The sequence below is a fragment of the Arachis duranensis genome, chromosome 3, assembly GCF_000817695.3.
Source record: "Arachis duranensis cultivar V14167 chromosome 3, aradu.V14167.gnm2.J7QH, whole genome shotgun sequence".
Taxonomy (NCBI): domain Eukaryota; kingdom Viridiplantae; phylum Streptophyta; class Magnoliopsida; order Fabales; family Fabaceae; genus Arachis; species Arachis duranensis.
The window spans coordinates 130846365-130862335 of record NC_029774.3 but is presented as its reverse complement, the minus strand read 5'-3'; the positions used below and the strand labels follow the sequence as shown (position 1 = coordinate 130862335).

The following is a 15971-nucleotide window of genomic DNA, read 5'->3' as shown; positions in this document are numbered from 1 at the left end:
CCTACTTTTTCTAATATAAATTGAAAATGAAAAAATTATTCTAAAAGACCGTTAGGAAGATTTAATTATTAAAAAGGACCTTTAATACTAAAATTATTAAGGAAGACCAAATTTTTTTATAATATTTAAAAAAACGAATCAAATTTTTTTATAATATTTACAAACACGAATCAAATCTTTTTATAAAAAGATAAATATATCTTTAATTATTTTTTATTTATTTTTTATAATCTTTATGTTAATAAATTTTATTTCTCCTAAAATTTTAGTAATTTTTATTAATTATTTATTTATTTATATTTATTTTTTTTATGATCTTTACCTAACAAAAAAAAAGACAAAAGATCATAAAAATAATAAATAAATAAATTAAATATAAAAAAATTTAGTATTTCTTAATAATTTTGATATTAAAAATTATTTTTAATAATTAAGTCTTTTTAACGGTTTTTTAAAGTAATTTTCCAAGCAAAATTATTAAATTACCGACATGCAAACTAATTAGGCGCAAATAATAATTTTCATGCGTGGAATTAATTTTTAAACCTATTATATTAAAAAACATATAAGGATTTGAATATGATCAAAATATCAAATACATGATTAAGTTGAAGCTTTTTTTTCTTTTCTATTTATTGTAGCCCTAACTTGTGAATTTTCATTCTCAGTTCACTTCCTCTTCGTCGGCGGCGAGGGCTTCGTCTTCATCCACCGCCCGCCACCACATCAGCACTCACCTACGTCCAATTCCCACGCTCCGCCGCGATTCTTCCTGCTGCTGTACGTTCCGCCCCTTTTAAATCTATTAATTGCGTTCCTTGTTTTCCTTACTTTATTTCTGTGTGTACCACAATCTGAACTTTGTAACTTTTTCTTCATATAGAAATTCAATCCATTAAAATACGGTAAGCTTCGATTCTCGTGAATTATGTCCTAGCTTGAATAGAATCCAAGACCTTTGTTGTGTTGCAAGACTTTGTTTGATTTGAAGATTCATTGCCACTAAATCTTTGTATCAATTGTTAATATCTTAATTCTTTGTTCTGTTGCTACTACTTATATTAGGGCAAAAGGGGCATCAACAAGCACAAGAAAGAGGAAAATGTTCTTCCATATAGTTTTGGAGCGGAACATGCAGCTGCATCCCCGTTACTTTGGTCGTAACCTCCGCGACAATCTTGTTTCCAAGCTCATGAAAGATGTTGAAGGCACTTGCAGTGGTCGGCATGGCTTTGTGGTGGCTGTTACTGGGATTGAAAACATAGGCAAGGGTTTGATTCGGGATGGTACAGGATTTGTCACATTCCCTGTTAAGTACCAATGTGTTGTTTTTAGGCCATTTAAAGGGGAGATCTTAGAAGCAGTTGTTACCATGGTCAACAAGGTTTGAAGCTGTTTGTTTCCTTGATTCAAATGCGGCTAAGCAAACCAGTGGTTTATAGAATTTTGCTTACTAACTTGAGTTCTGTTTGTGCAGATGGGATTCTTTGCCGAAGCTGGACCCGTGCAAATTTTTGTTTCAAATCATGTATGCTTTTTTTTATTTGCATATTTTACCCAAAGATTGTTATTGTATGTCTTTGTTTTGAATGCTATTATGTTTATCCTTCATTATGCATCAATGAAACAACACCCTGAAATTTTGTGGCTATATTAATCTTAATATTAATTTTGGTGAGGTAGGGGGTTTGGGTTGAAATAAATTGGAGGTGGACTTTGTTATGATTATGCCAGTTAAATTTCAATACTGAAAGGATGTTGTTCTTTGACGTGAAATGAGTCGTGCAATCTGAAATTTATGGGTATTAAATTGTTAATGGCCTTCCATGATTAATACAACTCGGTCACTGTGTTTGGAGAACACCACAAAGATCACTGTGTAGACTGGTGATCATTTAGTTAGAATCAATTATTCGGATAATGGGAACAATTCTTCATTTCACTTTTTCTCTATCTGAAAATGACTTAATGTGAGAATTTTGGGTTTCAGTCGAACCTGATACTGAGTTATTCCTTTAATTGTCTGACAATTGAGGAAATGTTAGTTTTGCAAGCTACAAATTGTGAATTTGTGAGTTGAGGTTGGACTTCCTCAAATACTTTTTGTTTGCATTCACTCTGCAAGTTCTGAATGAAAGTGAGCTTTCTTTATTTTATGTCGCAACTGGAATGCTTTATTTCATACCTTCTAATACATTTTTTGTCTGTTATTGTTTTCCCCCCTTGCTCAGTTGATTCCTGATGATATGGAGTTCCAGTCTGGGGATATGCCAAATTATACTACTTCAGATGGTTCTGTACGTATTTTCTTATCTTCTCCTTGTAAAGCAAGAGAGGAAATTGTGGGTTATGATTTTGGAATTAATCAATTGATTGTGCAGGTAAAAATTCAAAAAGATAGTGAAGTGAGATTGAAGATTATGGGAACTCGGGTGGATGCTACCGAAATTGTATGCACTTACATATTTATTCTTTTACTGCCTTTTAACTTTTGTGGAAATCTCTCATTGACTTTGCATATCTAGAATATTCGTTTATGCGTCGTTCCTACCATATGGTTACTTTTTCTGTTTTACTTTTAGGATGTTTAGTTCTGTGGAGTCCTATGGAGACTTGGAGAGTTTTCTTCTTCTCTTTGGTTTTTCTTTTGTTTTCTGTAGCTTTATGATTTGTTTTAGGAGGGTACCTACCCTGTGTTTTAATTCCTCCATCTTCTCTTATAATAATTTTTAAAAAATGGGCTACCACCAAGCAAGTAACTTACTACCTACCCTAGCTGAGACTGCACTTTAGTGTTGAGAATCAGTACTGCTTTATGCTGCAATGTGGTAAACTAAATTCAGATCACACTTGTATGAGATGCGTTACACTAGTAGCCTAGAGCAGTTTTAGTAACTCGTGGTTGGTGACTTGGTGCTGCTGGATCTTCAATATATATATGGTTTAAGGTTCCAATATTTATCTTGAGATAACCCCTTTTTTTTCTTTTACTTTGCAGTTCTGCATTGGTACCATAAAAGATGATTTCTTGGGTGTGATCAATGATCCTGCGACAGCTTAAATGCACCCTTCTGTACCCTTAATCGTATATAGTTTGCATGGCAAGGATGATGCACATGGAATCTTTCAATTATCTTGGTGTAGCATTTGCTGAACGCACTAGTTCTCAATGAATTACTCGACTACTGTATCGAATTTCCTGCTAACTGTTCGGGCTTAGTAAATTACTAATTAAATGTGAGAATGTAGAGCTAAATCTTAAAACGTGACATGAAAACCAACACTTATTATTATAGAAAATGTTAGCGTGTAGAAGTACTGCATTTTATAATTTTTGAATGATTATATTGTTGGCAATTTTTCTTTTTTGTAATTACGGAACTGAATTCTTGGCCAAGAAAGTGATTTGATTTATTTTTCTTATCCATTAAAACGACTAAGCTATTATTGAATTTTTCTTTAGATTAAATCGACATTACTGCCTTTTATGTGTTAATTTTATCGCGCTATCCCGTGGATCTAAAATTAATGACAACTTAATTTTTTTAACTAATCAAACAATTGTTGGGTCATTTTTATAATCATAAGAGTGAATACCCCATGATCGGTCTCTGATATTTTTTTGGATTTCTTTTGGCACAGGGGCCTCGTTGTCCTTTCGAGGTAATTGTCAGGAGTCGGGTTGATTTTTTTTTGTTAAGGACCTCGTTGTCTTTTGGAGCTATTTTGAGTTTTATTCTAATTAAAATGTTAATTTTGGCTTTCTTAGTTCACATTTGGTAGAAAAGTGTATATTTAATCTATTTAGCTAATAAGGATTTATTTTTTTGGCCAAAAAATGATTAACGTACATGAAATTTTTGAAAATGAAAAGTACAAAAATGATCCCCATATAGGCATATATTATGAAAAAGTCTCAAACAAGCTTGAGTATGAGTGGATAAGAACATTGGGACAAGATTTGGGCAGAAAGTTCGATTGTACAGAATCCTAGGTGCAATCCCAACATCAAATTCAGAAACAGTATTTTGTTCCATGTCATGTCAATGTCTCAAACAGAGAAGCTTCATTGCCAGTAATGCGGTGACTTCACTAAAATTACTTTCAGCTAATTCTTCATGAATCTTTGCTAGGACCCTTTTGTGAAAAAAAATTCTTTTCTATATCCTTGTGGGAACATGTCAACATGATTAATGAGTTTCACCCCCACATTGCGGAAAGATAATGTTGGCAACTGCCGCAGCAGTTGCCATTTGCATGCAACAAAGAATCTGTTTTTGCCCTTTTGGTAATTTTTGTTGCACTCTTGGGAGTGATCCTATGATCACTTGGCTTAAGATTGTGCCTGTATTCAACTGTCACTTGCTCAAATACTTCAACCTCAAACATGTTGAGCTTTATCTTTGGGTTCATGTGATCCCTAACAAATGCAAATGCCAATTGGTCTCTTGGGTTAAATGCCTCCAATTCATTGAATATCAAACAGGAGAAGACGTTGCTCCTAAGTCCATGCTTCCTCAGTATTAGAGCACTGTCTGGTACATCTGTCATACATAAGTTAAAACAATTAGCACCAAAATTATGTACCTAGGATGAAGGATAAGGAAAAACATTAATTAATAATCCAAATGGTTTAAAAATTTTGCTGCTTAGCCTTAGACTGAAGGTATGATCCAAAGCTTTTGGACCACATTTGAGGAGCATGTGCAACATTACTACACTCTTGGTCTTGGATAACCAAGTTAATGTCTTGATGCAAATGTGAGTGAACAATTTCAACTTTGCATAACCAAAGAAGCAGTTCTAGAAATTCAATAGTTTATTTACCTGAGAGAAAAGGAAGCTTCTTGGGGCTCCATGGTTTCAATCCATTTTCACAGTATGTCTCCATTTGCAACTTCAAGGCATTGATATCCCACCATTTTCTCCACCTTGCAGTTGCCATTGCTTCTTCTATTGTATGCACAAAATAAGGGTGTTTCGATATAGCCATGTCTGCATTCTCAGCTACAACAAGGGAATGAATCAACAACAATGGATCAACCATTAGTTGCAGCTTTGCATCTATCCAAATGCTGAATTTTGAGTTTGGGAACAGCCTATGAACTAGATATTTTGGTATAACCCCGTTCATTGCCGGGTTCGAATATAAATCACCTTTTGAAACAACTACAATCCTCCACACACCTATCACATGTTCACTGGAATTTCTTGAAATCAATCCATGATGTTCTAGCACTTTCAGGGTAACATCATCTATGAACATGAAAAAACACACATTTTCTAGTGTTTTGGATCCAAGGCCCCTTGGTTGCCGGATTTTGTCATGGTCATTGAAGATTGCTGAAACTACAACTACGCTTGAACATTTTTCCATAGCTATTCGATCTGCATTCATGGAAAAACGAGTTAAGGTGCAACATGGAAGTATTTTTTTTTTCTTTTTTCTGAAAGGACTATTTCTTTCAGAGTCTTAATTTCAGTGGCAATTTATAACTGATAGAAACTAACCAGAATCTCCAATTGGAAACCTCTTAAAGAATCCACATGGAACTTCCCTGCTATCGTTTCGACGATCGAAATAAGAAAACCTCAAATGTGTGCTGAGATTGCCACCAAAACTATCAGCATTCCCCTGCATATACTTCATAGAACTTGAACTTGAACTTGTAGCCAGTGAAGAGTTCATTTGGAAATGCTGAATTTCCTCCAAAACATTTCGGTATTCTAAACACAAAAACCATCACCCATTAAAAACAGAAAAAAAAAAAACTCTTTTTTTTTTCAGTGTTGGGATCATAGAATGCTCTGTTTTTGGCACTCTGCATTACCTGAAAAGTTAACTGGGGAAGAACATTTAGAACGTGTGGTTGAAACAGCATACTTGTGTTCTCCATAGGAAGAAGGGTAAGAAAAAATGGGGTTGATCTTAATATGCATTTGGATTTAGAGGAAATAGCGTAGAGAGCAAGGAAGAGAGAAATGAAGAGATAGAGCAGAGAGAAACAGAGGAGCTTTGAATGGAGGACAATGATGGATTTCGAATTTGTTAATAGCTTCCCCATGATGATGATGATGATGAAAAATAAGAGACTTCCATGGATTTTGGTTCCTTGGTTTTGATTTGAATTTCATTGCATTTTTTTTAGAACAAGGTAAACAGATGAGTGATCATTGATGATCTTCAAAATTCATAGTCACACCACACACATCACATTAATGGGGCAGTGGGGTCATAACAAACTTGAATAAGTCAGATCAAGAACATATATGTTGATCATTATGATAAGTATAGCGAATTGATATTTAATTAGTCAATATTAATTAATTTTTTATTAAAAATTATTTTTAGAATTTTCATTTTTTTGAAGATTTAAAATTATAATTTAAAATTTAAGAAAAAAAATTTAAAATGTTGGTTGATATTAACAAAAAATTAATTCATTTTCCAATTAAACTCTGATCAATGAGAAAGAGCTTAATTTCCAACCAAATTTTGTTGTTTTAGATTACTACTATTTCATTTAGGGGTGTGCATGGTCCGGCCTGGCTCGAAGACCCGGTCCGGTTCCGAATACTTTAGGAGCTAATTTTGTGTGATTTCACCGGATGGTCGGGTAAGGGTCTTAAAAATAGATCCGGTCATTATTTCGGGTCGGGTTCGGGCCATGGCTCAGGTCGCCCGAAATCGGCTCGGTGGCCCGGTCATCATATACAATTAATATTTTGTGTTATTAGCGATGGATGATGGCTATTCTTATGTGGAATTTAAGTATTGTAAATCTTAATATTTTGGTGTTATTAATTATTATAAGACTATAAGTTAATGTTTTATGTTTAAAATGCATAATATTGTGTTATTTGTATTGATTTAAATATTTGGTGTTATTAGACAATATTAGTATTGATTATGGTTATGCTTTAATTTTAGAGAAGAGTTGGTTCTTGTTATATTTTTCTAAGTGAATTTTACGATGTCAAATAATGGTTGGAGTCTTGGAAATTTGGATATTTTTACATGCTACCTTATAAGAAGGTATCAAGGTAATATAATGTTAACGACCCGGTTTTCACCCGGTATAATCGTGGCCCGAAAGTGTATAGGTTTCATCGGATTTAGGGTCGGGTTCGGGTCTAATAAATAGACCCGTTATATATTTTCGGGTCGGGTCTATGTCACATCAAATCCGGTTTCACCCGACCCATGCACACCCTAATTTCATTTAGTGAGTATAAGAAGTATACTATTTATCGTTAACGTAATAATATATAATAGGTATTTGTGTAAAAAAAATACTACAAATAAAAAATTATTTATTTTACCAAACAGAAGATATGTCTTTCACATAACTTGTAGCAATAAAAAAATTATAAATGCATATCGAAATAAAAAAAATTTAAAAATTTTTTTGGAAAAGAAGAGGCTTTTGGACAGTTTGAAAACTTATCAATTTCTACCAAAAATTCAAAAAGTTTTGTTATACAAACATTAAAATATTCTGAATTAGTTGGATTCTATTTTCTAATAGAATTTAAAATTTGTATACAATATTAACTAAAATAGTTTTAAATANTTTAGAATTATTTTATTTAATAGAATTTTTAAATTAAAATAATTCTATTAAATAAAATTTTTTACTTATAACTCATATAAATATCTATTTTGGAATCTATTTATTTTATAAGAAGAAAAACTATTTTGAATAAATTATTTGAATGAAATACTAAATTGATGATCCAAAAATAATAAATAATTAGTATGTAATTATATAATTTGCAAAAACTACACCGTTGAAACTCTCATTTTTATTAGGTGAAAATTCAGGTGTAGTCAGCTATACGTAAAGTTGATAATTGAGAGTCGTTAAATTATTTGAATGATTTGACTAAATTTTCATATAACGGCTCTCAAATATCAACTTCACGTGAAGTTAACTGCACGTGAGTTTCTACCTTTTTATTATTATAATAAAATCTGCCAAATAAAACAGTAAAGGATTATTAATATTTTTTTAAGAAAAGAAAAAATCAACAAAGGAAAATATTGTTTTATATAAGTGTAAATTCAAGGAAAATTATTATCAGTACTTTGAGAAGGCAATTAGAGTCCTGATGTGTCGGTAAAACATGGTCTCACCGATAAGAAACTGATTTGGCTATATTTGATTCCCTGTCTAATTTCATTTCTAGTCCTTTTGATGCTAATGTAAGAGGTATTTTTTTTACTCGTTTCTGTTTACTTCCTTTTTTTAATTGGTTTTTAGTTTCATAGTTAATTAAAAAAGGAGAAATAAGTAAAAAAAAAAAAGAAACAAATATGATACAAAACTCAAATGATAGAGTAGACAGTTAACTTGGATACTTGAGAAAGTTCCAAAATTGTCAAGTGATTTTTAGTTTGGTAAAATGATATGATTTTTGGCTTCATATGACATCATAGTTGTTAGTAAATTCTGACATATTCTAACCACAAAAGTTCTAATAGCCTTCGTGCTTGTACTGTGAGGACCAAGATTTGTCATGGACTTATGGTATTGTTCTGTGAATTATTGTAAGAGCACTCCAGATTTTGGTTCAATTGTTAACATTTGTATATTTAAATCAAGATGTCAACTTCCTATAATCCATATCCAAATTATTGTAATTATCATAAAACATCAAAAACCAATTTGAATTAGTCAAATCATTAGCTCACTCATCTGCTTAAATAAGTGTCGAAATTCGAATCCTGCATTGTACATGCAGTAATTTATTGGCTAACAACAAACCTTAAATAGAACTCATATATGTAACAAATTAGTTTTTAATCAACCAGATTGGGGATTAAGGTGGAAAAGAAATCATGGAACATTGAAACTCTTGTACTTCTGTTCTAGCCAACTAATTTGTTGTCACACATGGTGGTCCATACTCAACACTTTTCTTCATTTTCCACAGAGATCAAAAGAAGGGTATTCCTACCAACTCATTCCAAAAACAAAAAATGGTGTACAAGAAATACAACACACGATTAAAGTTATGAGTAAAATCATGAAGCATTCTTATTCTAGTCTTGGCAGATAGGTAAAGAAAATATTCAAATCTTCTTTTCTTCTTTTTATTTGTCAGGAATATATCTACATTCATTTCAATTAATAAGCAAGGATTTACCCTCATGGACGACCAGCCACTTAAACCTTATTAACCATATCCTTCATGGTAAATGTGTAACATATGGGAATCACTCTAACATGTTAAGCAAGCATAGCTTTATATATATAAGAAAAAACTATGTAATAATCTTAGTCTATAAAGAATAATTTCGTCTTCTTTTCAAAGCATAGGGAAAAAAAAAAAGAAAAAGATATACCTAGCTTCATTCTATAGATTTTTATTATTACAATATAAATATAGATTAACAATGACCTCACAAATTCTTCATCAGTAGTCTCATTTGTACAATGGAATCTGCTATGATAAGAATTCATAGTTCTCCATTATTATTGCGCCTGTCCAATAATGGTGCCAAAGGTTCTACATATGCAAGATCAAGCATATTATTTTTCCATAATAATAATAATAACATACTCAATAACCATAACCAAACCTCTCTTTGTGCCTCTGAATTTGCAAGACTCCTCCACCCTGTTTTTACAACAAGATCATCATCGTTTTGCCATCCGAATTGCGTGCCGGAAAGATCATCGAGCGGCTCGCCGGAGCCTCGGAGTAACAGCGGCAACAAGGGAAGAGTGGTAACGAGAGGAATGAGTGGGGTATGTGTTGTTCTGGCTTGTGTTCTTGGATTGTTGAATTTGAAGAGCAATATGAATCCGATGTTCAAAGAAGCTTATGCTGCAAATAACCCTTTTGGCGGAGTTCCAGCGGGAGCAGGAAAGATGGCAGTTGCGGCATTGTTTGAAACTACCATCAATGCAAAAAGAACAACCAAAAAACCAGCACTGTCTCCTGGACTAGTTGATGTTAAACAGCACAAGGTTAATAACAATTCCATCCTTTTTTTTTTTTACTTTACATACATTTATCAACATGAACTAATCTCGTATCCCAGTTAAATAGCAGTATGAATTCATCACTATGAAACATTGCTAAGTTACAGTGTTTCGATGTTAGTATGTCGGATACGTTTTAGATGACACGTGGATGAAGTGTCAGACACATTTTAAACATAGTCATTTTTTGTGCTAAAATATGGACACTTTGCTTAGTTGTTGTGTTTATGTGTCAGACACATTTTTTTTTGGACAATTTAGACACATTTAAATATTATCACGTGTCAACGTATCCAACCTTATTCTTAATATGTATTTTTGAAATAAATTTAGAAATGATATATATTATTATTTATTAAAATAAAAAATATTTTAAATACTTTGTATAATTAAAATAAGATATTAAAAATAATTAAAAAATTAATTTATGTTTTAATATCAATAAAATATCAAAATATTATTATTAATTTTTCTAAAAAATACATCATATTTTATATATACATGTCCCCGTATCTAATAAGATTTTAAAATTTGTGTATTAGCGTGTTCCGTATTGTATCGTGTTCATATCCGTATCCGTATCCGTATCAGTGTCTGTCATCATAGCTTTTGTGTTTTACTGTATTTTTATAAAAAATAAAAATTACTTTTTTGAACACGTTTAAACACACTTAAATACCATTATGTGTCATCGTCTAACCTTATTCTTAACATATATTTTTAAATTAAATTTTGAAATAGTATATATTGTTATTTATTAAAATAAATAATTATTTTAAATACTTTATACAATTAAAAAATAAAATATCTAATGATACTAGTTTGTATTTTAATATAAAAAAATATCAAAAGATTGTTACAATTTATATTTTATATTATGATGTATTTTTCTGTCTTAAAAAAAATTAAAAGTAGTGTGTGTGCATATGCCTATATCGTCTTATCATATTCGGTGTTCCTCTTAGCCACCGTGCTTCATATATTCAGCATGATAAGGAGTGAGGTGAAATATGAAAGTTCATTAGCTTTATTCAATCCAAATTGAATGAGAAGATATCAAAAAGTAGTAGTTACAAAATGTCAATCTCTAAATACATTAAATTAATTCATCTCTTTCATTTTTTCTCTTTTCTTTTTTTTTAATAGTTTTTAATAGATATTGACATATTGTCATTCCCATTAAAAAACATTCTTGCATAATTGTATGGTATATATTAATTTTTATTTATTTTCATTGCAATTGATTGGTTCTGCGATATTTTGCAGTGGTATGCTGTTAGTCAAAGCATAGATGGGAATAAAAATGCAGAGAAAATACTAGAAAATATTAAAGGTGATGATCAAGAATTTGATGTGAAAATGGCAAAGGTTGAACTTCTCATATTACAGGTACATCCATTAAAAGTTAGTATAAAAAACACAATTATTTTTTAAAAAAATTGTCCTATTCTTTTACTCATCATGGAGAATTGTTAAGATGACTCGTTATCTAGCGACAACTCTAATTAGTAGGAGAATTTTTAAAATATATTTTATATCAACAATTAATTTGGTGATTAATTTTTGTATGTGCACGACGTAACGTGATAATTATAATTAATTTTTGTGTTCAACCTACTTCATTTTGCAGGAGAAGTTTGCAACAGCAAAATGTATTCTCGAAACAGTCATTATAGAAGAATTTGGAAGCAATCAGGTTAGTCAAATAGTTTGTTTTTTTTAAATTTCATGTTTTTATTGAATAACAATATATTAATTTTTTAAAATTATTTATCTAAAAAGTAAAAAATAGAGATTGGTTCAGTAATTAAATTTTGGTAAAGATAGATAGAGATTGATTTAGCCTTTAAAATTTGTTGGAAAAGTATTTCATCATTAAAAAAATTTAATGAACTGATGATATGAGGTGTTCCTTATCATATTTTTTGTGTATATATCTACGGAAATAAATTTGCCATTAAGTATATTATACTCCCTCCTTTTCATTTCATGGCCATTCGAAAGTGGTGAAATTTATTCTTAAAAATTTTAACCAGTTGGTTTTATTATAGTGCAGATGGTTTCCTATGAGATATATGTGTGCATGATACTATTATAACTACTGTAATTATCTTTTACATCATTAAACGTTGATAAAGTGAATCTTATATATTGTTTATTTCAAAATATATGACAATTTTAATATAGCCATAAAAAAGTTGTAGCTTTGGAAGAAAAAAATTGGTTCAATATATTTGTCATTTATTAATGTCGCATTTTCTCTAAATACTTTTTCAAATTAATTCTTAATAAACTTTTAGATTGATAGTTTAATTTGATCTTTTAGCTCATCTTTAAACGCTCTTTATTTAATAAAAAGGGATGCAATTTTTATTAATTAAACATATTTTAACTTTCTATTTATTGTAGTTTATATCAATATATAGCTTGAATTTAGAGTTTATAATTCATAATTTAGGATTTAGAGTTTAAAATTTAGAATTTATAATTTAGTGTTTAGAATTTAATAGAAAAACAATTTAAATTAGTTAAATAAATTAACCACCATGTCAATTATAGAAAAACAATTTAAATTAGTCTCATTATTATTTTAAAAGAAATAACCTCAAATTAGTTCTTCCACATAGGTGAACAGTTAGCTTCTAATAGAAAATTTTTGATATAAAAATTGATTTATCTAAAAAAATGAAAAAAAAACTAGAGACTAATTTAATAACTTTTTTTTTTCTATTAAAATATCATGCGATTACAAGTTCTTCATAAATTTCCTCGAATATTTTGTTTCTGGATTATTTCCTCAGAGTAACAAATAGTGGCCAATGTTTAGTGTTACAAATTAAAAGAACAAAACTCTTAAGTATGACATAAATTATAATGTTGTAATTGAAGGATGGGAAGGGGATTATTGAGAAGCTCAACAACGAGGGACCATTAATTAACAAAACTCATGCAGCTCAATTGATATTGTACAAGGTTAGCGATTCATCTTTCTATTTATTTTCCTCTTGCTGAGTGATCCATCTCTTCTCGCATGAAATTTTATGGATAATAATATAATAATATTATTAGTGTTGATGACACCCAACACATTTTGATCTCTATTGCTATTACCACACTCATTCAACTATTTGGATTTTGATATTCTTAAAAGAGAAGGTTAAGTATCATCAGAATTTATTATTTATTATTTATTTATTTATTTATTCAATTTTTTTAGTTTAATAATTCGATAATATATTTTATCGCACACTTTAAATATTGATAATTAATTAATAACTAAAAATAATAAATTTTAATAATTTTTTAGTATTTTTTATTTTTAAAATATCTCTAAAAAAAGTTGAAAAACTTTTATTTTTTTATTATTATAGGAACTTGTTAACATATGTTGTAAAAGCATATTTTAAAAATATTAAAAAAATTATTGAATTTATTGAAATTTTTTTTTTACATTTTTCAAAGTATTAAATGTATAAAAAACTTAAATTTTTTTTACTATTCTCTTAAAATATGTTTTTATTAAGACACAAGATAACTAAATCTTTTATTATATTACAACATAAACTAAAACTGTAAAATACGATTAGTGTTATAAAAAAAAAAGTAGTTTATTCAATTTATGAAAGCTTATATAGATATTTGTATGAAAAGGAAGTTATTAATTTTATTCAATTTAAAGAAAATTTAATGTTAATATTTATTATTCCATCTTCATCTGCAGGCCATCGTACTAACCATGCTGAATCAAAATGAAGAAGCAGCGAAATGGTGGAAAGATTTTGGAGACATACTATCACTAGACATGATGAGTTTTAACTTTTAACTTTAAATAAATTCTAACAGTATTGTATATTCTGGAAAAGTTGTACTGTTGTGTCACTCGTATTTTGTCTTCAAACTTCCATTTAAAAATTTGTATGATTCTATTCTCTTTGGGGGTTTAATGGTTATACTTTAATAACAATTATATTATCATTAAATTAGATCTATATATAAGGAGGGAATTGTTACATTTCTAGACATAACGTTTAATAAGTACCTACCAATTATATAATTAATGATGAGAATCGTTTACGTAAATTCTCTAATTTCTAGTAGTTTACCTTTAATTTTTAAACGCTGAACGCACTTCGTATTTTATGTTTGGTAGAGTATAAGTATCTACTATCTAGTTAAATAATAAAAATATGGCAAATTCTTTTATGAAATTTTTTCACATTAAATAAATAGAAAATTTTCAATCTAATTAATTTTTGGTGAATTTTTTGGTGTTTACAATTTTTTTACCTAATTTAAGTAAAAGTAAAAATAGAGTAAAATAGAACTTATTTTTTTATTTTTAAATTTTATGAGTAAATATTTAACGCCATATAAAAAGACCTTAAATTAAGGCGAACTCAAATATCAGGATTAAAATTAACCGTAACAAATAAACGATCTAAATGTACTTGCTTTTAGCTATAATAACTTAAATAATATAATCTCCCTTTCTTTAAATAAATTTTTTTAGTTTGAGTCTCACTCCTAATTTTTTAAAAAATACACTCATCTTTTATAACCCACAAAAAAAATTATTCGATTTCGATTTTTCTTTGATACATAGTACGCGACTGCACGCCACCGTTACTACCGTTCCAGGCTCGCGGCGACGAAAACCTCCTTCGATAGCCGGAGCTGAAGCATCCTACACATCCAACTTCTTTGATGTCTTTTCTCTTTCTGCATATGTAACACAGAGTTTGAAAATTTATGGAGGGATTGAGTTATATCCTAATCTTTAAAATAAAATAAATTAAATTAGAATTTGTTTGAAATGTTAAAAATTAGAATTTATTTAAGAATTGATTTTTTATTTTTTGAAACAACTAAAAATAAATAATTTAATTTTTTTTTAAATTTAAATTCTAATTTTTTTATTTGTAAATCAGATAAAAAAAATTTGATTTCCAAATTCACTCACACATATTCTTTAAATTTAAATTCAATTCTAGTAATATATTATAATTATTTTAAATTATAGAATTGAATTTTAAATAGAAATACTTTTTTTTTAAATATATTTTTTATATTAAATAATTTTCAAATAAACTCTTAATTAAAATGAAATTCAATTTAATTCTTTTTTTTTTTCAAAATCAATTTTCACCTAAATATGTCCGTTTCACACAGTACTCTCACTCTCTTTCCACACCTCCTATCCATAGTTGTCAGAATCGAACCGGTGATCGAACCGGTCAGGCTACTGGGTCACTGGGTCACTGGTTCAACCGGTGGGTCACTGGTTGAACCGGTTAACCCGGTCCCACATAAGTAAAATGTATAAAATAGCTAAAAACTTAAAAATTAACAGTTAAACAATATATCTCCAATAACATTTTAATAAACATTAAGTCTCAAATCCTAAAAATAAGTAGTAATACGAAAATAAACATAAAATTTAGTACTATTAGTCTATTACATGAACAACTCAATTTAACATAATGAAAACAACAATTCATGGATTATATCCAAGGAGTAACTTCAAAGTCTGGAAATCTTTCTTCATCTGACAAATCTGGAGTTACATCCTGATTGGTTTCATTCTGATTTGCATTTTCCACAGAAGTATTATTAGCTTCACCATCATCTCGATCATCTTCCAGATTCAATTCATCTAGCATTTCAATAATGTTTCACAAATCATAATCAATAATACGGCAAAACATTTGGTTAAAGCATTACAAAATCATCCCTAACAACAACATACCCAAATCATCTAAAGCTGATTGAAGAGACATATTTGCAAGATCATTCCGTAAAGCATCAACTTCTTCAGGAGTTAAAAATGGTGGTGAATCTTTCATTATCCATTCCGAATGATCCTCAAATGCATCAAGACAAATTGGATCATAACTTTGCTTTCTCATTCGGTTCCTATATTATCAATTAACTTGATTATTCTTATTATGACTACAAATTTTAAATAATGCCTTCAAGAAA

The 15971-nt window shown here is 29.5% G+C and overlaps 2 protein-coding genes and 1 pseudogene across 3 annotated transcripts; 2 read left to right on the top strand and 1 right to left on the bottom strand.

The window, feature by feature from the left end:
• Positions 1-607: 607 nt before the first annotated feature.
• Positions 608-3206, top strand: LOC107481666 (DNA-directed RNA polymerase II subunit RPB7). 2 transcript variants are annotated; one of them, XM_016101952.3, is made up of 7 exons: positions 608-780; positions 884-905; positions 1066-1384; positions 1478-1528; positions 2232-2297; positions 2382-2450; positions 2999-3206. In XM_016101952.3, the coding sequence occupies exons 3-7, from the start codon at positions 1103-1105 to the stop codon at positions 3059-3061; spliced, it is 531 nt and encodes a 176-aa protein (XP_015957438.1). In that variant the 5' UTR covers positions 608-780; positions 884-905; positions 1066-1102; the 3' UTR covers positions 3062-3206. The 2 variants fall into 2 exon arrangements, with proteins under 2 accessions (XP_015957438.1, XP_015957437.1); XM_016101951.3 differs by lacking the exon at positions 884-905.
• Positions 3207-4200: 994 nt separating this feature from the next.
• Positions 4201-6065, bottom strand: LOC107481508 (probable hexosyltransferase MUCI70; annotated as a pseudogene).
• A 3375-nt stretch (positions 6066-9440) lies between these two features.
• LOC107481585 (uncharacterized) lies at positions 9441-13815 on the top strand. Its single transcript, XM_016101855.3, has 5 exons — positions 9441-9977; positions 11259-11381; positions 11623-11688; positions 12882-12965; positions 13714-13815. The coding sequence occupies exons 1-5, from the start codon at positions 9441-9443 to the stop codon at positions 13813-13815; spliced, it is 912 nt and encodes a 303-aa protein (XP_015957341.1).
• Positions 13816-15971: the final 2156 nt, after the last annotated feature.

Bases quoted from the DNA above. Each gene is read 5' to 3' on its own strand.
- LOC107481666 (XM_016101951.3), top strand. From the start codon at position 1,103: ATGTTCTTCCATATAGTTTTGGAGCGGAACATGCAGCTGCATCCCCGT. The intron at 1,529-2,231 runs GTATGCTTTTTT...CCCCTTGCTCAG, and splicing joins AAATTTTTGTTTCAAATCAT to TTGATTCCTGATGATATGGA. The intron at 2,451-2,998 runs GTATGCACTTAC...TTTACTTTGCAG, and splicing joins GGGTGGATGCTACCGAAATT to TTCTGCATTGGTACCATAAA.
- LOC107481585 (XM_016101855.3), top strand. From the start codon at position 9,441: ATGGAATCTGCTATGATAAGAATTCATAGTTCTCCATTATTATTGCGC. The intron at 11,382-11,622 runs GTACATCCATTA...TTCATTTTGCAG, and splicing joins TTGAACTTCTCATATTACAG to GAGAAGTTTGCAACAGCAAA. The intron at 12,966-13,713 runs GTTAGCGATTCA...CTTCATCTGCAG, and splicing joins CTCAATTGATATTGTACAAG to GCCATCGTACTAACCATGCT.